This window comes from Episyrphus balteatus, chromosome 3 (assembly GCF_945859705.1).
Source record: "Episyrphus balteatus chromosome 3, idEpiBalt1.1, whole genome shotgun sequence".
Lineage (NCBI taxonomy): Eukaryota > Metazoa > Arthropoda > Insecta > Diptera > Syrphidae > Episyrphus > Episyrphus balteatus.
The window spans coordinates 125,602,171-125,625,816 of record NC_079136.1 but is presented as its reverse complement, the minus strand read 5'-3'; the positions used below and the strand labels follow the sequence as shown (position 1 = coordinate 125,625,816).

The 23,646-nt window shown below is 28.4% G+C and overlaps 1 protein-coding gene across 2 annotated transcripts in view; it reads right to left on the bottom strand.

Moving 5' to 3' along the window:
* Window positions 1–23,303, bottom strand: part of LOC129916841 (sodium/potassium-transporting ATPase subunit beta-1) — a 39,855-nt gene extending 16,552 nt beyond the window's left edge. The window contains exons 1-2 of one of the 2 annotated variants that reach the window (XM_055997031.1): window positions 23,145–23,303; window positions 22,586–23,005 (exon numbers count right to left, since the gene is read on the bottom strand). In XM_055997031.1, the coding sequence (XP_055853006.1) occupies window positions 22,586–22,733 (148 nt within the window). In that variant the 5' untranslated portion in view covers window positions 22,734–23,005; window positions 23,145–23,303. Of the gene's footprint in view, window positions 1–22,585 lie in introns of both variants that reach the window. The other variant, XM_055997030.1, reaches the window with a different exon arrangement.
* Between the last annotated feature and the right edge of the window lie 343 nt (window positions 23,304–23,646).

Genomic DNA, 23,646 nt, shown 5'->3' with positions numbered 1-23,646 from the left:
AAGAAGTCATATGAATTTATTTCTCACTTTAAAGGATATTTTTATTTTAAATGTTTTGTTTCTCAATTTAACCTATGAGCAAGTTAATGAAACTTGTACTTATTCATGCATCTGCGCATTGCTTATATCCATAAATATTTTATATTGTTTTTGTTTGTGCATTTTCTCCTTTGAGACTATAGATAGATAAATATAAATATCCATAAATATGACTAAGAAGTTTTTTTTTTTTTTCTAATCACTTTAAATGTCCTGGGATCCTCGTAATGATAGAAGTTTCTAAGAGATAACAAATCTTCGAAGAAAAAAAAAAAAAAATTGCCATATCTTAAGGAGTTTTTTTTTTTTTTTAGAGTACAATAATGTTTCTAACGATGTAGGTACGTCATCGTCGTCATCAATCCTCTGCGATAGGGTTTATGATGTAGAAATAGATGAAAACAAAATAAGCATAAGCACTCCATCATCGTAATGTATAGCATTGAGAAAGGCAAAGCAAAAAAAAAAAAAAAAAAACTGAAACCTAAAGAAGACACAAATACATTCACACGGATCAGACACGTCATTTATAAAGTGTAACGTACATAATAAAATATAACTACGTAATATTAATACCTTACAACCACCAGATGCTATATGGGGAATTATACCGAGAAAGAGTTCTTTTTTCTATTACACAGAGAAAAATATGTCCCGCTAAAAACTAACAGATTGCCATATTGTTTTACCGTCCATACATTTCATAAGGAAATCTTATTAAAATCAACGATTAATAAGGTTTTTTTAATGAGATTTCTTATTATTTTTATAGAGAAAATCTTATTAAAATTTGACTGAAAAGTTGATTTTTTTTGCAACTTAGCACTAGAACAAAAATCGCGATCAATAATTTGATGGCAGGTTGGTTCAGGTGGTAAGGTGGGCGACTAATGATTTGAAGTCTCCAGTTCGATTCCCAGCCTGGTCATCGTTTTTTTTATTTTTTTGCAGATTTTAAAACAATAAGGAAAACCCGATTGTTTTAATAAGGTTTCCTTCTTGGATGTAAACCATAGAGAAATCTTATTGTTTTTGTTCTATTTTATGTGGTCTATTTTTCTCTGTGTATGTCTACTTGTTGTTTATTTCCAGAAAATAAATTGTCTTTCCCGCCTTAAATCACGAGGGATGCTTATGCCTAAAGGATTCCATCATAGGTATATAATAGAGAAACATAGAGCTTTAAATAACTATAGGTAAGTCTGTATAAAGGTATTATTATTTTTTAACTCTTATTCAAATTGAACCAGAAAATCGGGTTTGATTTTACATAAGGGATAGAAATTTAACGTTTCTTGAATACAAAAGGGGATTGTATTGTATTCAAAATTTTGACGAAAACAATATAGGTATGTACAATACATGTACACGGACTTCTTTGAAACATCACAGCGGCCGTTTGAGAGGAGGTTCTCGGAAAAGGAAATGTATTCTTCATAATTCTAAATGGATTTTTAATATTCTTGAAAGCCATCTCCTTTATCCCAACAGAGTACCTAACTAAATTTATAAGATTCATAGACTGCTGAGAAACAATTTCATGATATTGTCAAAATTTCATTTTTTATTGAAAAAAAGTTTTTAATTTTTTTCATCAGTAACTATATTCGGTAGTAAAGTGCTTTACTAATTTAAATTAAATTCAACATTTTAAAAAAGTATTTTTGAGATTTTTTTAAGAATAAGAAAAATAAGCATTTCGACAGAATGTTTCTGATCACCCAAAGTCAAAAAGGCTGATTACACACAAATTCAAAACTTCTTAGAACATAAATCAAAAAAGCTTAAAAATTTAATATCCTGGAATATATGTAAAATATTTTTAATATAAAATATTTTTGAATTCCTTCTAAAAACATAATTAAACAATAACACAGAATTTTGCCATTTTTTGTATTACTCTTAAATTTGATATAAATTTCCGATAGTTGGATTTCAATGAAGTTTGTTGAGTTTTTGGAAATAAGATCTGGAGTTTTCAGCATATGTAAGGTTTTACAAAAGTAATTTTTCAATACATATAAAATACGTCGAATTTGAAACTAACTCTATACGAAAAAAAACAACGAGATTCGGGATTTCAATATTTTGCTTTTGAAAATCCAATTTTTTTTGTTTTTTTTTTTAGATTTGGTGATATTTATTTTTTTAATTTGCTCTTTATGTCTAAGAGCTGAGTTTTTTAAATATACTTCTTGCATGAAATGAACTTCAGTTTTTCAAAAATAATTCTTAGAAAACCGGGATAAAAATATTTGAAATCCGAATTCTTATATGACCAATAAAACTTAAAATTTTAAAGTCTCGACTACCTTAAAGAAAACAAAAAAAAAAAATAATATGGAGGAAAGTAAAACTAGGAAAAACCTGAAGAACATAAAATCTAGAAGATCCAAAAACTAAAAATCCAAATCCCATCATAGAGTAGGTATTCAGAATTTGAATTTTAAAAAATTAAACATTTTTAAAATACAAAAATTGAAAAAAAAAACAAGTATCACATTTGAAATAGAAATGCCCAAACGACTGATAAAAAAGTACAAAATTATGATAGGGTGTTCTGGAGCGGTGCGTGGTTGGGGGTTAGAAAAATAAAATATTGAAAATAAAAAAAAAAAAAAATTCCAAAAAACACAAATTTCAAAATTGTTAAACATCGAGAATTCAGAAATTCGAAATTTTATAATCCCGGAATAAAAAAATCATTAAAAAAAATCAAAAATTTGGAAATTTGAATTAATATTTTTTTTTTGTTATTTCAATTCTTGGTAAAAATTATGCCTTTGTTTTGTTTCATTAGGTTTTCAACTGTTTCTTACTAACGTGAGATTGGATGTTTTGGAATTTGGATTTACCCTCAAGTTTTGTAGATATTCGTATGAGAACTCCGTGTTTTTTTTTTTTTATGTAGTTTCCAGAATTTACATTGATTAATAAATAGTCTTTTTTATTAACTATTTTATTTTCTGTTAAATATTTTTATATCCTTTTCTAAGATTTCTCTATCGAATTGAACTTTCAAGATAAGAAAATGAAGTTGTTTTCAAATAAAATTTTTTCTAATCATGAAATTTTTTTACAATATTTTTTTTATGTTGGATTTTGGATTTTGGGTTTTCGATTTTTTTCATTAAATTTTAAAAATTTTGTTTTGATCCAATAAAATTAAGTTAAATTCCATTTTTTATGATATTTTTAAAACAATTCTAATTTGCGGTTTTTGGGAATTTTTAGGTAATTTTCGTGAGTTATAATTTTTGTGTTAAAGTGTTTCAAGATTTTCAAGCTAAGCGATTTAATATTTAGTTTACCGAATTTAAGGGTTTTTGGATTTTGAATTTTTTGATTTTGGTGTTAAATTAATTTTTTTTAATAGTGCGCTTTTGTGGAATTCGATACATTATCTGGGGCCTAGAAAAAGAACATTTTAAATCCTTATTCATATTTTACCCGACTACCCATAGCCAAAAGGAGAGTTTATTCATATATGTTCCACCATTTTTTCTAAACTACATATTGTAAGTTGACAATTGAAGCATGGTTAGAAGCAACATGCTTGTTTGCTTATTATAGGCTAAAAATTTAATATAACGCCTTCTAGATGGCAAAATCATGAACTAATATAAAGTATAAAGGCAGTATAAAAGCCTGGAGCCTTTTTGACAAATATACTTCGCCCATAACCAAGATGCAATCCTGTTCAAAAGGGTAAATCACACCGTGCGCGTTGCGTAGTCATTGTTGTTGTCATCAACCCCAACTTGAAAAAAATGTTCACGTGCTCGATGCGTGTGTACCTATATGGTTACGGTTACCATATCATCAACACATACTCATCTCCACTAGTAAACACACACACATGTGAATTGTATACACTCTACGACCTATTATGTTGTGTCAACCGCATTTTGCCTCACCTTGTGGCCGCGTTTTTATTTTTTTTGTTATCCAAAGCCTTGTACCGTACAGTTGTACCGTCTAATGTCTAACTACAAAAAATTGTAAAAAAAAAATAATACTCAAAATGAAAATCACAAACAAGTTAACTCAACTAACAATCAAATAAAAAAAAAAATAAATTTGTATTTAGAGATCAGTCTTAAATTGTTTTTTGTTTAATTTTCCTCTCTCTAACCTTCAATAAAGTCCACTATCAAAAAAAAAGTCTATTTATTCAGCTCATCCTCACACTAATGTGTACTTGTGTACATTATAGTAGAATTACCTTGATTTGAACTATTTTAATTAAGACTAAGTCTTTAATCGACAAAATTAACTGTCAGATGAGTTAGAGAGAACAATTAGACTTTACAAACAATCAAATCTTTGTGTGCAGAAAAATAGTTTCGTTTTTTATTGTTTGTCTGTTGGCCGGATGAAGATTTGATTGAATTCCCGATTCAAAGTCTTTTATATGAGTAAGTATTTTTTTTTTTTTACTTTGTGTTCATAGCATTTTACCCCCACTGTTTGAATGGAAATATAGTAAATCGACAATGGCGCCACCTTGCTTGCAAAAAGTCTAGTCACAAAAATGGTGTCAACGATTCAATGTAAAAACCATCACCTCTCTTCCCTATATATCCTTTTTACCCTATCCTACATATATTCTTGAACTTTTGCGAAACAAAAGGATGAAGTAATTCTTCTGCATTCAAAAAGTCCTTAGAAGAAATTATTGTATGCGGTTGGATAGTTTGTAATATTTTAACTTTCCACAGGATTCATCAGGACTTTTATATGAGGGTATATAATCACGATAGACTCTTTCAAATGCACACAACTTCATATATGTTATAACGAGACCAATGTCCACTATTTAAGGAAACTAATGGCAAGGCTCTCCGCACCCATTTTGTTTGTAAAAAAGATGGCATTAGAAGATATAACATGGGCAGAATCATAACATAAATAAAGTTTTTTTGTTTTTGTTTTCTTTTTTTTAATTTTTTTATGTTTTTCAATTTTGTGCGTGCGACTATGTGTGTTACGAAAATAAAATATAAATTTTCTTCTTCCTTTTTTTGTCCTTTCAATAACCATTCATGTTTGTTTGTAAGGCGGCGCAAGGACTTTGTGTGAGCCAAATAGGGTGGAAATAATATTGAAGAGGGAATCTATCCAAACCATACCTATTCTATACACTCGTTAGAGGGCTGTCACCCCCCCCCCCCTCTTCTCCCCATCATGATAGAAACTCATCGAGTGCATGACATCACTCGGACGCAATATACCTTACCTACCCGCTTAAAAAGGACATTTTTTTGTTGTTGTTGTATGTTTTTGTCTCATGATTCGCAATATGGGGTCATTGGATTTTTTGATGGGAGAGAGAAAAAGATTGGTGGGGGGGTTGAGGAGGGTGGTGAATGTCATGTCTGAATGTGGCAGAGAAATTGATGGTAATGCGATATCTATATCGGGACGGAGGATTACTTTTTTTTTCGAAAATTCTTCCAAAGACAGTTAACTTCACTTTTTTCCAACCACCTTGCCTTTATCCAGAAGTAACAAAATAACTTATTTATTCCCTCTTTGAAATAATTTTTGTTTAATTTAAATATGAAGGCAGTGTTGGTTCGGTGTTATTTTTTATTACGAGATGCCTTCTTCTCTTTGTGCCTTCGGTTAATACAAAAAGTCAATGTTTGACAAGTAATCAAAACAAAAGTGTCAGATAACGTCATGCATATTACATGAATTCTATAAAGTAATAATCTTATTCTTCATTATTCTTGCGAATCAGTATTGGATCATTGGATTAGGGTAGTAGAAGGGAGTGTTGCTGTGAGAAAATGGGTATATTTTATAGATTAGACAATGTTTACACAAAGATTAATTTTAATTGTTATAAATTTTGTATAAATATTTTCTCATACATTTTCCCATTAAGAAGATTAAACAGAGAGTTTTGATGTGTTTGTGTGTATAGTAAAATTTGAAGGAGAATGTGAATTTTCTTTCAAAATAAAGTCATTTTACAAATGAAGACAAGTGAAGTTTTGAACTTTGAGGTTTTTATATGAAAACTTGATGCCAATTCAAAAAATATTTGAAACAAAGTATATTGATAGATGCAAAAATTTATAAGAATCTGTTTAAGTCAATAATTTTATTTGAAATGATCAGAAGATCGGAACAATAACAAAATTAATGTTATTTTGTAGGAATAACGATTTCGAGAAAACCATAAACTTGTACAGCCAGAATTATTTGACATGGAAATATTTTTCCTCTGTCATTCTGTCGCAAATATCTTCCAACCATTTTAAGATATGAGTTCAAAGTGAACTCAAAAAATCACATTTTTTCTTTTAGATTTTCGAAAAAAAATATCAAAAATTGTTGTAGGTACTTTTGAATTTCAAGGGTCACTGGGGCGTATGTGGAACATTTTTTTTGAAAATTTTAATGGGTTATGCAAATTTTTCTATTTATTAAGCATTTAATCAGAAAAGTTGATATTGTTTCACAAAGTTAATAAGCTAAAAAATATAAAATTGTTTTACTTTTCAATTTCAAGGGTCACTGTGGCGTATGTGGAACCTTTTTTGTTTTTAAATATCAATGGTTTATGCAAATTGTTCTATTTTTTAAGCATTTAATCAGAAAAATTAATCATTTTTAAAAAGTTAACAAATTAAAAAATCCAAAAAATGTACTTTTTAATTTCAAGGGTTCCAGGACCTTTTTTGGAAAATCTTAGTGGTTAATGTAAATTGTGTTTTTTTTTTTTACTATGCATTTATTTAAAAAACAAATGAATAATTTAAAAAAATCCAAAATTGTTGTACTTTTCAATTTCAAAGGTCACTGTGGCGTATGTGTAATTTTTTTTTGTAAATTTTAATGGTAAATTCAAATTATTCTATTACTAATCATTTAATAAGAAAAATTAACCTGTTTTTAAAAATCTAATAAATGTATATCAAAATGTTTAATTGATATAAAATCCAACAAACTGGAGAAAAAATATACTGTTAAATCATGGTCAATGAAATTAGTGACGATTGACGACGACGTGCGTCGTCGGACGGAAAGCTGACTAAGGCCAATTAAATCTTTCCACTCTTCTTCCGAATGCATTCACTTATAAGATTTCATACATTATACTCGTATTTTGCTGATGAACTTGATTACAAATAAAGTCTAGACATCTCATAATAATTTTGTTCTTTTTTTGTAGGCTATCAAATATAATTGTTTTAAAGGCCTAGGCCAAATTGTATAACAAAATCACAACAAGAGTGATAATGTTTTTGTTCTTCTTAACAATTAGTTAATTACACCAAGATACAATTTTGTCCAATATTATGATATCTAATAGTGTACATGTTTCAATTAAAACAATGTGATATCTTTTTGTGTTTTGTTTTGTTTGAGAGAGTGTTGCAAGAAATTTCAATTTTCGATATTTTTGTCTATACTTCACAGGGCGTTTGAGATTTGAACTAATTTTAATCGAAGAAGTGTTTGAAGAATTAAAAAAATTCGAAGTAGAACCAAAAGAAGGAACTTAATTAACTGCAACCATCAAAGAGACAACGTAGAGAATGGGAACTGCAGTGTTTATTATTTATTTAAGCATCTTCCTGCAAAAAGTTTTACTCTTTAAAAGAAAATAACCTTTGTTTGAATCAATTCTGAGACGCAAAAAATAGAATTAAATTGCATGTTAAAAAAAACGGGTTTTGAAAATTAAAAAAAAAAAAAAAAAAAATACCTAAATAAGTTTGTTAACAGGCTTCCATCAGCAAATTCCAAGAATTTCATTTCTTTATCATTAGAATCGCGATTCGTTTCAATGATGGTAATTGGTTGATGATATTATATTGAAAAAACTTGTATCGTCAGCATGCAAAAAAAAAAAACCTAATGATAAGAAAATGAAGATCAGGGGACCTAAATGACTTCCCTGAGGGACCCCAAAATCAAAGGCTTTTAATGATACCTCATTTGTCAAATTATGGTTAGTTATCTAGAAGCTGTGATAGAATAGGTGATAACTCATGGCCGTAATTGGATAGAACAAATTAAGTTCATGAATTTTGCCTCTTGATTGCACCATAATAAATTTCACGTAGCCTCATTATGAGGCGAAGAAAAGAAAGATGCTTCCAATCCTTCCTCATTTTTCAAATTGTTGATAAGCAATGTGATTGGCTATAATGCTTCAAAGGATATAGTCAAACACATTGCTCAGCTTTTTTTTCGCTTTGCAGAAGACGGGTAAATATAAAAAAAATCATATTTAGTGGCAAACACTTTTTCACTTTAGTTTCAATTTTGTTTTCTTAGATTTTCTAAAAGCACCTAACCTAGGTATCGCCTTATCATTTTACAAAAATTTGCAAAATTAACACAAAAGTCATGTCAACTTTATTTAACGACTTGAACTTCACAGCCACATTTAATGCTAATTTTATTTGCTACAAAATTATCACGTTTAGAGTGTTGATAATGCATTTTTTAGTTTAAATGATCAAAACTATTTCGTTGATGGGAGTTAAAATTTACTGATAATCTGTTCAAGTATATACAAAATTATCAGAATGCGAAACAGGACAAGATGATTTAATGCGACGGTTGATGGTCTTACATTTTATTTAGTTTATAAAGGAGAACGCTTTTTGAAAAATTCCAAAAAATTTTTTAAAAACATTTCTTCTTCTATTGGAATTTTAAATTTCCAAAACCTTTATTCTATAATTTTTTTTTATTTTTTTTTTTTAATTTCCAGTTAAAATTATTTTTCCAAAAAAAAAGTGGCGCCCAATGTAAGTTATTGAAACGTTAACACAGAAATCAACCATGATATTATACGTGTACATTTGGCCTGTCTTCTATACAATTTCTGAAGAATTTTTTAGGAAACTTATGTTTCTTTCTCAGAATCTTTCTTTAAATGAATATTTTTCACTTCACATCGCTAGAAAAAAAATATTTTTCAAAAAAATGCTTCTGAAGTAAAGAACTTAATGACTTTTAAAATGAAATAAGGTCTTGTCGTGTATCAAAACAAACCGTAATTTGATAGCCAAGTAGAATTGCTATAAACTGGTTTCCTAAGTGGGCAGCAGCAGTTAAATTGACATACGTGATTATGATTTCGAAATTGTATTTTCACTTAGAACTTTTAATATAAAGACTTTTTTGAAGGACTCACTAAGTTAAACAAATTAAAAGGAAAAAAAAAATAAATAAGGCCAAGTAGTTTAATGCACGCATTTATTTTCTAAAAGAAGAAGAAAAAAAAAAAAAACAAATAGGGTAAACCATAAAAAAAAAAAAAAAAACTTCTAAGACTTTCTCTAGAAATATGACAAATTAAGGGTTAAAGGTTTTTTGTTAGTTTATGTTGACACTAAAGTGTCCTCTCGCTCACTTAAAAGTGTAATTACACTTGTTCCTTAGGCTATGTTTGTTAATTGCTGAATAATTGGTCCCTGCCATAACACACAGAAGAAATATACCCTCCTTTCGACTAAGTAACAGAATTTCTATTTTCCTATGTTTTGTTGTATCGATGTGTCATTAAGGGCGCGTTCTTCAATATTGTGGCTATTAATGAGGTTCACACTTACGAGAAGTACTTTATATTTTGTTTTTCTTTAAATAACTTATCTTTTTTTTTTTGTTTGTTTGTCCATTTGATTGATATCTATTGAAGATATATGATAATGTCGATAAAGATCATTATATTTCAACGAGTAGCTTTATATATCGCGAGTCCTTATAATTATTATCTTTTTTTTTTGTTTCTTATGTAAAAGAAAATTATATATATTTTTATTACGTCATTTGTGTGTGTGGTTTTAGGCAAAATAAACGTTTTTACTGCCAACACTAATAAGTAAAAATAAATACAATCCCATTTCGATTATCTGGTAGAAGCTTTTCTATATTATTTAGTTTTTTTTCTCTCATACTTTCTCAAAGCAATATAGAAGAGATACTCGTACAGTCGTAGTAATTTTATAAAGGCTATAAATATCTAAGTAAGTTTTTTTTTTGTTTGGTTTGGTTTAATTCTAGACATTATTAAGAAAAAGGCGAACAAAAAAACAACAATTACATATTGGATTATATTAATGTTTTTTTTTTTTTTATATTCTTGTACTTTTTTTTATAGAATTGTATTTTTATTTCTTTTGGTGGAAAAAGTACTACACCTTGATTAATAATGTATTTTTTTTAAGAATTTCTTCGTCATTACGTCATACTCTTCCAATAAAAAAACAAAAAGTGCACTCATTAAATTATTTAGCTTTTACTATAACATGTGCTCTGTGTAAACACGTGGCTATATTCTCTTATCAGACACGATGATATTATTTTTGCTAGCTTAACAAATTTGTAAGCAAACAATGACTCCAAAGCGCTCTGTAAAGATGCATAAGTTTATCTATATTGCAATCGTATTACATACAATATTTTTTTTGTTTTGTTTGCAGTATAATCAGGCATTTTGTTCAACAGGTTTATTATTCTCTGTAAAAACAGTCATAAAAATATATATATAATTAATTCTTTTGTAAACAGAGTTGTTATATTTTTTTTTGTTTTAATCAATTGTTAATATAATTGTTTAAAAACCGTTTTTCTGATTTCTGAATTTTTTGTTTACCATTTAATCGATTTTAACAAAATCATTTCAGTATTTTCAAAAATATCAAATTTGGAGTTTTTTTTTTTTAATATATGAAAAAATTGTTTTGGAAAATCATTTTTTTCCAAACGGATTAATGAATTTTCTTGAAATTTTGTTAAAACTACCAAACTTTTTTTTTTAATCTTTGTTGAAGAAAAATTAATTTTTTTTTTTTAAAACGGCTCCAAAAATGTTTAAAAATAAAAAAAAAAAAAATGAAAAAAAACTTTTTTTGATATTACAACCATTTAAAAAAAAGTTTCGTAATTTTAACAACAAGTTTTTATACTTTTTTAAATTTCTGTGAAAACTTAAATACAATACAGTTTGAATAAAATAATTCTTTTTGGGAATAGCTTCAAAAATTTTAGAACCTTTTTCCATTTTGGGGAGTACGTGCAACGCAGTCATAGATTTTGTTTATTAAAAAAATAAAGAGAAATTTCTAATGTCACGCCCGTAACGATAATTTGTCACACCCGTAACAGAGTAAAAACTAACTTTTTTGCAAAACTTTTCATCTTTTGATGGTTAACAGCTATCATGCATGTATATATGTAAGATTAACATAGAAATTTGATTTCTTAATCAGAAATCAGATATTTATAATGTCACACCCGTGATGCATTATTTTTGTATAGATTTTAATCCACTTTTAAGATTCAATATCAATCTTAAATGTGACAATACCAAAGATTTGACTAATAAATACAATAATTTAGGCATATAAGTGTCACGCCCGTAACGATGTTACATATAGGTTCTTACGAGAGGCTATATTAACAGGATTGTAGATTTTTCCATTATCTTGTAATCCTTAACATTCTGGAAGAAAAAATTGAATGAAAAAGCTCAATTATTGCATTCCAAAATTCTATGTGACCAAAATCAACAATTCTGTATGAAAATAATTCTCTATTCCATTGATTTGGTTTCATATTGTTAAATTTTTCAAAATTTGGTAGTTAAAAAGTCCGCATTTCAAGATTCAAAGTCTATAATTCAGAATTTTAAAATTCGGCAGCGTTTACTAGTTTTAAATAACACCCGTAACAGAGTTAAAAGCCAACGTTTTGGATGGCTTTTCATCGTTTGGTACTAGTTATACATTATTGTATGTATTTACAATTTTTTAAGAGAATTAGTATAATAACATTTGCTATCCTATAGAAATTTAATTTCGTGTTTGAAAATAAATTATTTTTAATGTCACACCCGGAACATTTGTTTTAATAAAAACGAATGTCCGTTTTAAAGATTCAAGATCAACCTAAATTGTATTAACTCTAACTAGTAGGCTGTTAATTCATAAAACTATGAATAAAAGTGTCACACCCGTAACGATGGTACTCATGAAGGACTTATTTAATAAAAGAATGACGGATTTTAAATGATCTACTAATCTGAAGATATTTCGATACTAATCGAATACAAGATATTAGGGTAGCATACAGTAAACAGTTAAAAAAAGCTTGGTCGAAGTGCCCCTCTAATAATACAGAGCAAAAGTCACGCCTCGAAGTGGAATACAGAAACTGCAAGAAAGAAGCGAAGAAGATATGTGCCCAAATTCAAGCCAAGAATACGGAAGACCTGTATCGGGAGCTAGATGAAATTTCTTCCCCGACTGCTGGTGCTATTCAAGAGCTACGACAAAACGTGAATAAGGGCGCAACCATCTTCAAAATAGCCGCTCAAAGAAGAAGAAATGCTCAGGAGATCTGTTCGCCAAAGTTTATTAACAATGCTCAAGGCCAACTACTTGTGGAAAACGAAGAAATCCTCCACAGGTGGCGACAGTATTGTGACGAACTTCTAAATGAACAATTTCCAAGGCTACACTTTCCAATAGCTTCACCTAACTTAAGCGAAGTATCCGATGTCACAGTCGAAGAAGTTAGTGAGGCTGTAAAATACTCCAAAAAGGGAAAAGCTGTTGGGCCAGACGAAATACCCTCAGAGTTTTGGAAAAAGATGGGAGACATCGGGTCTAGATGGCTCATGGTTCTTGTTTCCAAGCTTATACGAGGTGATCGAATGCCTAATCAATGGAGGAAAAGTTATCTTCTTCCAATATACAAAGGGAAGGGTGATACTCGAAGCTGTGATAATTACCGTTCGATTAAGCTGATGTCACACACCATGAAGATCGTTGAGCGAGTCTTGGGTAGCCGACTGCGAAAAATAATAAGGCTATCTGATGACCAGTGCGGGTTTGTTGCGGGTAAATCAACCACAGATGCAATCCAGAGTATCAGAATCATTATGGAAAAACATCGAGATTCCTTGGAGGATTTGCATGTGGTATTGGTTGATTTTGAAAAAGCATTCGATCGACAACCACGAGATCTGATATGGGTGGCCCTCAGACAACGAGGAGTTCCGGAAACCTATGTGCGGATAATTATGGACATGTATGATGGAGCAGTTACTAAAGTAAGATGTGCAGCTGGAGTCACCGAAGAATTCGAAATCACAGTAGGTGTACACCAGGGAAGCGTCTTGAGTCCTCTGCTCTTTATTACCGTTCTTGATTACCTGCTTCAAGGCAAAGTGACGGACCCAAAAGTGCATCAGTTATTCTTTGCTGACGATGGAGCCATCATAAGTGAAGACCCGATATCCCTGCAACGAGCACTTGATGTATGGGTGGATGTTCTAGAAGGTAGTGGGTACCGCATAAGCGCGAAAAAGACAGAATACCTATGCTGCCCATTTTCTGATCCACACAGGCCTATTCCTGACATTTATTTGAATGGTGTAGTACTTCCCAAGTGTGAAAAGTTTAAATATCTGGGGTCTATGATAAATAACGAAGGTACTTGTGATGACGATATCAATCATCGCGTAAGCGTAGGGTGGATGAAGTGGCGGGAAAATTCTGCTATCTTCTGTGATCGAAAAATGCCCCCTAAGCTGAAAGGAAGGCTCTACACCGCAGTTGTGCGTCCAGCACTCACATACGGTTCACAATGTTGGACAATGTACAAAAAGTATGAGAGTAAGTTAACGGCAGCTGAGATGAAGATGCTTCGCATGACAGCAGGAGTAACAAAGCTTGATAGAATTAGAAGTACGAAGATCCGAGGAAGCCTTCATGTTAAAAATACCATCTCCCAAAAAATTGAACACGACCGACTCAGTTGGTATTGCCATGTTCAAAGGAGAGATCCTGAGAACCCCGTCAAAAAAGCAATATCATATAACGTTCCAACACGAAATAAAAAGAAAGGTAGGCCTAAAAACTCCTGGTACAAGCAAATGCAAAAACACCAGCATTCAGTTGGCCTCAGAAACGGAACAATACAAAACCGGGAGGCTTGCCGCCGATTTCTGAGGTCAACCCGGCGAACCCCACAGGCGGATCACTAGTGTGAAGCAGTAACGTGGGAAGGTTATGATCCCCTCGACATCGAGATCATAACAGCGCCGAGAAAAAAAAAAAAAGGAAGAAGAAGACAGTAAACAGTTAAAATGTGTACCCCAAAAAAAGATTATGAAAAACAAATTTTAACAAAATTTTTCAACATTATCATATAACAACACTGCTCAAAAGAATCTTTTAATTTATTTTGTGTTAATATTTATGGATTTGTCTTGTGGTTTTATGTAACTTTCAGGTTTTTTCATTTTTTTTTTGTTGTAATGCATTTTACTTTACGTCAACGATATACGATGACAATATAGAACTCTCTGAGAATTGATCAACTTTGTCTGAATTTTTGCTAACCAGGTAGAAGTAGAAAAAGTCAAATATGTACATAGGTATATAGAAACAAAAAATTAAACTCATTAACATGATGAGAGCAAGCTTATCTTTCTCGTCGCTTCAACAAACTATTAAATTATAATTAGTACCTATCTATATAATATTTTTTTTTTTTTGTTTTTTAATCGATAATGAGCAGATTATGACATTAGCATGTGTTCTGGTTAAACCATTAAGGGGCAACTAATTGTTCACATATATAAAAATATTTGTAAATTGTTCATAAAAGTAAGAATTTTGATGAATGATAAAAAATTTTTGTTTTTTGATAAAAATGATCACGAGTGACAAACAAAATGTATTTAATCATAAAGTGGCAAATTGATACTGCTTGTTTCGACATTGATGTAAATGGACTAAAATTAATATAAAACTAATGACGTCCAACTGCCATTATCTGGAATTTGTTAGAAAAATCAAGGCCATAAATTGTGACTAATGAGAAAAGTTTGTAGTACTTCAAATCTGTTTTTTCTGCCCTTTGGGAAAAATTTCTTATCTGCATGATAATGACATTTATAAAAATATTTAATGTTTCTGAAAAGGGGCACTCTTTTTGGAGTGATAATGACTTTTAATGTTTTTGAAAAGGGGCACTCTTTTTTGAGATTTCGGGTCAAATTGTTGCTTTGTGTTTTTTTTTTTTTAATTTAAAACTCAAGTTAAAATAAACTAAATTCATTTTTTTTTTTTCAAATTAAAATTCAAAATTGAATTAAACGTTTGTTGAAAAAATTGTAAAATATCGATTTTTTATTTTTTTTTTTTGTTTTATTTTATTTTATTTTAATTTATTTTATTTTATTTTATTTTATTTTATTTTATTTTATTTTATTTTATTTTAATTTATTTTAATTTATTTTAATTTATTTTATTTTATTTTATTTTATTTTATTTTATTTTATTTTATTTTATTTTATTTTATTTTATTTTATTTTATTTTATTTTATTTTATTTTATTTTATTTTATTTTATTTTATTTTATTTTATTTTATTTTATTTTATTTTATTTTATTTTATTTTATTTTATTTTATTTTATTTTATTTTATTTTATTTTATTTTATTTTATTTTATTTTATTTTATTTTATTTTATTTTATTATCAGCCCAACCATTACCAAAAATTTTATGAAAAATACGAAATTTCATACCAAAAACAAAAAATAATAAATATTTTGTCAAATTTTAACAAGAAACCAAAAAAAAAAAAACTAAACAAAAATAAAAATAAAAAAAATGATAAACATCCATAAATTCATTATGTTATATATGCTTTTTTTTAATTTTCCAAAGGTTGGTAGACAAAATTCGCTGTTATTAATACATATTTTTTTTTATTTTTTATTAATAGACTCCCTTTTGCTTCGAGGACAGTTTTGTCTATTTTTGTCTACGAATTTTCCTATGGAAATATTAAAAAAAAAAGAAAATAAAAAAACACCAGCAAACTTGAACACACAAATTATATCTACCTACTTCCTTTTGTCCACATGCTATGATGGTGTTTTAGATAAAAAAAAATTTATTAATAAAAAAAAAAAAAATACAAATAAACTTTCCATACATATGCTCACATAGGAGTGATGGATCATTAAAATAATATGCAAATATAATTATGTATACCTACATTGTTTGCCATAGAGATACATTACATAGGAAAGGTAGGTTCTTAAATATTCTAAATTGGGGACAATATCCAATCCTTTTGTGAGACATAAATGGTCAGTATTTTATTTCTTTGTTTAGGCAAAGTAAATGAACAAAAAAAAAAATGAAGCAAATAACAGGAAAAAAAGGTGCTAATTTGAGATTGAATTTCACATGTGTGCTATTATCTGAGGTAATGGGAGTTGAAATTGAATTTGTGCTTCAAGCCCGTATGATAAATTTTTTGTTTTACTTATATTTCACTAAAATTGTACTCTACGTAATTGAAATGTTTCAATACAAAGAAAATAATTACTAAGAGTAATGTCAATGAAATGCTTAATTAATTTTTAACACAAAGAAATTTTAAAATAACCTTTGTTTTTGTTAATTGTTCTTAAGTAATTCTTTTATACAAAAAAAAAAAAAAAAAAAAACAAAACAAAAATAAACGAAAAAAAGTATCCGGAGTAAAAGGTTTTTATATTTTTCAACTTTTACCAAAACTGTTTTTTTTTCAGGTATGTCCTATTAAATGTCAATCATGATATAAGCTTTTTTCGAAGTAATGACAAAAATGTGTTTTTTAACAACAAGAATTTGACTTTAAATGGCTGCCATCTTGTATTTACTCACTCAAATACAATGAAATTAGGGTAAGCGGGGGTACATTTGACACCGGGCACATTTGACTTTGCGTTTTTTGGTATGATCGTGCCCTTAATTAACAATTGTTTGGATGAAGAAAGAAGCTTAGTTTGATTAAAAGAAATTTTGCGAAATCTCACAGTCTTTCATTAACTTTTCGCGGAGTACCACATGTTTTTGTGTTTTTTGTATTTCTGATCTAATTTTTGACCACCGGTATGTAAGCGATTTCTGAACCTAATTAAAAAAGTTTTTTTTAATGGTGAATCAATATTTTGATAGCACTATGCTTAAAGTTAAGTAAATTAAAACCAGTTTTGTAAAAAAATAGTATTAGTTATTGAAAAAAAAAGAAAAACAGTTATGAGGCTCCTTAGGGGCACCTTTGACTTTTGCAATGTGGTCACAGTTTTACGTTGATTTTGGGGAATTATATATTTACAAAATTATTTAAAAATAAATCGACATCGATTAATTTTGATTAAGATTTAAATTAAGAGATTTTTTGAAATATTTTATGGTTTTTTGTTTTTTCTTCTTCTTTTTAGAAAAAAAATGTTTTGATTTATTTTTTTCGTTATATTGTTTAGTAGATTGTTTAAAACCAAACATTTTTTTTTCCAACCAAACAAACAATAGACGAGCAAGATCCGCTGATAGTTTTAAGAATATTATGCACACGATGCGGGGTTTAATTTACCATTGTCAAATGTACCCCTTCTAAAGTCAAATGCGCCCCGGTCCCGGGGCACATTTGACAAAATGACTTTTTTTTGAAAACATTATTTTTTTAAATGTTGTTATGTTGTAAAACAAAAAAATTTACTGTTAGTATTATCTTGAATAGTCAATAAATCAAATACAAAACAAGACATTGGAAAACATTAACAGTTTTCGAAAATACAGACCTTTAAAAACTAAGTGTCAAATGTACCCCCTTCTCCCCTACATACAACGATAGAAAATATTATAAGGAAGAGAATGTATGTTTATTTTTTGGTCTACTACAATCTGGAGCAAAGATATTAGCTTAGAAGTAAAATATCCCAAAAAATGCATTTTTGTGAATAACTCCGCTAAAAAGAATGATCAGGTGGTGAGAAATTGGATTGAAGCCTTTTAAATATAACCCTGTCGATCCATGAAATAAAAACTGACAGTGCCTCTCAGCGCAAGGTCAAATGACGCTTTGACTGGAGTATAGGAAGAAGCTAAGAAAAAACTCTTGCAAAAAGTTCTATTTTGGATTGTATTCGGAGAGATTTTGCAACAACAAATCACTTCTCCTTTTTTTTTGTCCCACCCGTGACATTTAAAGTTCCCATTAAATACCAGTACTTCAAATGAAGACTTCAAAAATGGAGTGTCAATTAATTGGGTCTAAACAATCGAGCACAAAATGACCGATATTTTGTTGCCTTAAAAAAAATCTTGAAATATGCGTCTGAAAATTGGAAATAGAGGATTTTAATACAAATCAGTGGAGCACTTTTTTGAAAAAAGGAGGTTTTCGAGGAAAACGAAACGCAAGAAAGCAGAACAAATATATTAAAAATGAAATATTTTCCTCTTTTTTTTTAAAAAAGGTACAAGATGACTAGCATTTTTAATTTGTAAATTCCTAGAGCACTTATAGCTTCAATTGATTTAATCTCCCTTATATTTAATCTTGAAATTAAAAATGAGAAATCTGTATAAGATTTTATAAAAGTTTTAAAATTTTCTATTCTAAATCGCGGCTTTAAATTTAAATCGTGAGTAAATATACTTGGATTTAAAAACTGGGGCTTAGAAAACAGATTTTCTTATTGATAATCGTGAAATGGGTAGTTAATGATTTTTAAATAACGCTGCCAGAACATTAATACTGGAGCATTAAATTAAATTTTTGGTTTCCGTTCTTTAAATAAAAAATATTAAATTTTTGAACTAAACATGTTTAAAAAAAAATCTTTTTCGTTTTTCAAGAAAATTGGTATATATGCCCTTTTGAAGTACATATGATAATAATAAATAACTAAATAAAAAATTCTAAAAAAATTATTCTAAAACTGATTTTTAATTCTAAATAAAATTTCAAAGTTCTGTTTTCCAAAATACTGCAAGTTATAAAAGATTATTATTTTAAGGGCCAATTTTTCAATAGTCAGTTAAACAGTCAGTTAGTACTTATTCCTAAGGATAGAGAAAAAATCAATTTTTCAACAAGCAAATATAGCTTATTCCTAAGAATAAAACTATCTGCTTCTTTCAGAGACGAATAAAAATTATTCTAAGGAATAATCTCAACAAAAATATTGTGTCGGTTGTCAAAGCTGTTTTGAAAGAATTTTGAAAAAAATACAGTGGAACACAAGAAAACAAAAACAATCATGAATAAAAATGACGTTTATTTTAAATATTTTTGAATTTGACAAATTTTTTTTTTGTTATTCTGTAGAATAAATTACTCTTGATTGAAAAATTCAATGTTTTTATCTGATTGTTTATGAGCCTAATAACTTTGTTCGTCGAACAGTTAGCTGACTGTTTATTAGAAGATTGAAAAATTGGCTCTAATAATAACAAAAATAATGTGCACTTGTTCTAATTCCTGTTTTATCGCCTAGTATTTTAAAATATAGAATTTCTAGTTTACATAGTTTTAATATACAGAACAATAGAAAGGCTGAATAATGGAATAGAAAATTATGTCCATAAAGAATATTTGATTTAAATACAGAATTTTAAATTATTCTATTAGTGCAAAAATTTGGTTTTTCAATTCTGTATTTTAAAATCATGAAAATAAAAAAATTATGTTTTTCAAAACTCTGTAAATGGAATTAATTAATACAAATACAGAATACAGAATTTTAAAAAGAAGAAATCTTTAAAAAAAAATATTAGAAAAGCAGAATTATGGATTTAGGTACAGTATTTTAAAGTAGGGGAGAGTGGGGCCAAATGTAACACTTTTTTCTAAAATCGATGGTTCTCCTACAAATTTGAAAGTGGGTCAACCAGACCTTTTTTAAATTAAAGACCCATGTTTTAGCTCCAAGATCCATCATAAAAATTTAGCAAAACATAACGGTAATGTTGAAAAATAAAGCTTCAAAAAAAAAATCGTGTTGTTTCAACTTACCCCACATACGGGGCAAAGTGTAACACATACCGGGGTAGGTTGTACCAAGAACTAAAAATAAGAGAAAAATACCTTTATTTGTTTATATTTATTTATTTTTAATTAATAACAATAAAAACAAACCTCAGTCATGAAATTTTGGTGCAAATTTGTAAAAAGTGGAGCAAATCCAAGATTTCCAGAGAAAATTTGACAGTAGTCTTAAATAAAAGTTATTCGAATTCATAAATTGTTTTATAAGCTTTATGAATTCAAGTGGTGGTTCAAAAATGTGTTTCCAATTTCAAAATAAATACAAATTCAATTACAAGCATTCATATTCAGGGTTGTTAATTATATTAGGTAAACAATTTTTCAGTATAGGTAGGTTTTTACATGGTACAACTTGCCCCGGAAAAATGTTACAACTAGCCCCAGCATGAAATTTGGCACATAAAATCAATTTAAAAAAAAAGCGAAACTGATATAGACATAACATATACACGCAATTTGAGCCAAAACACAGTTGCATATAACAAAAAAACACTTAGCACTCTATCTTTTTCGGGTAAAGAGGTAGACCAAAAATAAAATTTAAAAAAAAAGTTACAAACATGCATTTTTTGGGCACCACTAGTGTAACTTCTCACCCTGTCGTCTAATCTTCATCTGAAGAAAATGTGCCGGTAGATATGCAAAAATTGAGCATTTTTCTCCTTTACGCGTTTCTTAATATTGAAAGGAACATCGCTTTTTTTAGCTGTTAATTCTTACCCCTGTTACATTTAGCCCCACTCTCCCCTACAAAATTTTAGATTTAAAGAGTTTTTTAAATACAGGATTTTGAATTTACAGCAATAGAAAAGCTCAATAATATAAAACGGAAATATGTTCATAACGAAGAAAAAAATAACAAAAATAATACAAAATTATTATTATTATTATTATGGAAATATGTTCATTTAGATGTTTTGATGCATATACGACCTACTGAGTTTTGAAAAAATTCATTTGAAATTGAAAAAAAACATTTAATGCAAATAAAAAAAAAACAAATAGCATTAATAACTGAAAAATATTTGCGTTAAAAAAAAATATTTGTTGCAATTAAAAATATTTTGCATTAAAAATTTAATTTTTAATGTACCTAAATAAAATATTATGCATTTAAAAAAATTATTGCAAACAAAAAAAATTCTGCATTAAAAAAAAAAAATTACCTAAATGCAAAATATTAATCTGTATTTTATATATTTTTTTTAATATACGAGAAATTTATTAAAATTTTGGCTATTTAACCATACATTCGCTATTTTAACTATAATGTTGAACATTATTTAAGGCCAAATAGTCAAAATTGTAAGAATTTCCACCAATACTTAAAAAAAAAGTAATGCACAGAATTTGTATTGATTTTTTTTTTAATGCAGAACATTTTTTATATGCAATCATTTTTTTTAATGCAAAATATTTGTATTTGCAAAAAAAAAATTTACTTTCAATGCAAATATTTTTCAGTTGTTATAACATTTTTTTAATGCAAAATATTTTTTTCACTTGCAAGAAATATTTTTTTTTTTAAATTTTGCATTAAAAATATAATTTTTACAACCTTGGTATTAAAATTCGTGCAATATCGTTTAGTCGTTTCGAATGTTAGAAATTAAAAATCAGTATAATGGAAAATATTTTTGGTCAAAAGCAAAAAAAAAAAAAAAATCCAGGAAAAAAAAAAAGAGTCCACAAACATCGTTACACAGGAAGTTTGAAGTGAATTAACATAATATTTAAGGGTGAGCTATTCTTGGTTCCTGGAAGAACTAAAAATAAAACCGATTTTTTGAGAATTGAACTGTGAATAATACGGTTGTAGTTGTAGTTATGAAAATTATGGTTCAAAATATAAAGATCAATAGAAATTTTTTATAAAAATTGAAATTTATGAAAAATGTACATGATTTTACTACAACTCAGGTGACCTGAAATATAAAACTACTTTCACAAAAAAAAAAAAATATGGTAACCACAAATTTAATAATTTATTATTTTTCAAAATAAAAAAAACACCTTTTCTTTCAAACAATAAAAACCAAACAATTCACAAAGTTATTTCGTAATAAATTCATTTACATATAAAATAAAATTCTACTAAAAATGTATTTTTCTGTTTATTTTACAATTTGTTGAACATTTATAAACTAATTTGTTTTCCTCTAGCCTAGATACCTTGAGTAGAATTTATTATTTCTTCAGCAAAAAATGTATCATTTTAAACGAGTAAACAAAAATTATATTTTGTTTTTCTAATTAATAAATAAGGAAATAAAGAATTTTTTGTACATACAACAACCACTACCTACATCAGGTATAACAGTCTGATTTGCTTTTGTTTATTGACATTGACACTATATATAATTTAATAAAAAAAAAAAAAAATCAAAATAAAACGGGAATTCATCTCGCGTCACTTTCGAGTTCATATTCCTATCGTAACAGCTAACAGGGGCATACACTGTTTGTGTTGACTTTATCTCATTCAAAACACACATATTGGTTTTTTTTTATCAAATAGAAGAAGAAAAAAAAAATAAAATGGTTTATCAGTTTCAAGATTACAAAAAATGCAATATTCCTTAAACAAATGCAATTTTTTAGTGGAAAGTATTTTTCATAATTTTTTTAGCTTGTGTTTAATAAGGCCCACCACAATCATAGACACACTTACCCCAACTACTCATAGTGCGTCCAAAATAGGTTCCATTTTTTTTATTATAACAAAATTCCAAAAAGGTTTCTTTTTCCTTGGGCTGTGGGTATTGAAAGTCGTAGGTAGTTGTTGCAGCCACTCCATTTTTCATCTCGGGCTTTGACATGATGGTAGATTATAATATTTTTTATTTTTTTTTTGGTTTTACTGTGTTTTTTTTACTGCAACAAGCACTTCACTTTTCTTCTTCTTCTTCTTCTACTCGTTTTGGTGAACAAGTACTTTACTTGTTTGATGTCCTTTTTTTTTCTTTTTTTTGGTATCTTAAAAAACCCGGCAAGTGGATAATTATGCTTATTGTGTGTTGCAACGAGTAGTGTAATATTAGGGTGGTGTAATGTATGGGGGCGTGATTAAACAATTTTGACTGTTCCAAAACTCAAAAAAAAAACATAAATTTATTAAAAAAAAAAAAAAAAAATTAATAAAATGACAGTTCTCGGGATTATAACTCGAGAGGATTCACTTGGTTTCAAAAACCAGGAACGACAAAATCACAGCCGTAGCCAGAGAATACCTAATGGTGACGAAGAAGAAGTGTATAGCGAATGGATACCCTAACGTACTATATACGACGCGTCCTATACCCACGAACTAAGAACACTGACTAAACTGGTGTTACTGAGCGGCAGACGATTTTGTGATTTTGCGGCTGATGGCTCTAGCTAACAGCTGGACTGACTCGCACTCGATTCGATGCCATGAAAATCCAGATACTCAACTTTAGGGCACATATATAGAGTAGCAGCAGTTCTATAAAAGATACTTTAAGCTTTTTTTTTTGTTTGTTTGTGTTTTTATTGTTGCTTCAATACTGTACATTCTTTGGTTATATATTTTTCTATATTGCATTTGTGCTTAGGAAATATAAACACAAAACAAAAATGGCTCCGAAGTGTATAGTAAAATTTTCTGCTTTTATTGTAAGTGTTGTTGTTGTTGTTGTTGTTGGTTGAAAGTGCTGAAGCTGTTGCATGTTGAGCTCTTTTGGGTTCTACAATCTTCTACTTCTGGGGTAG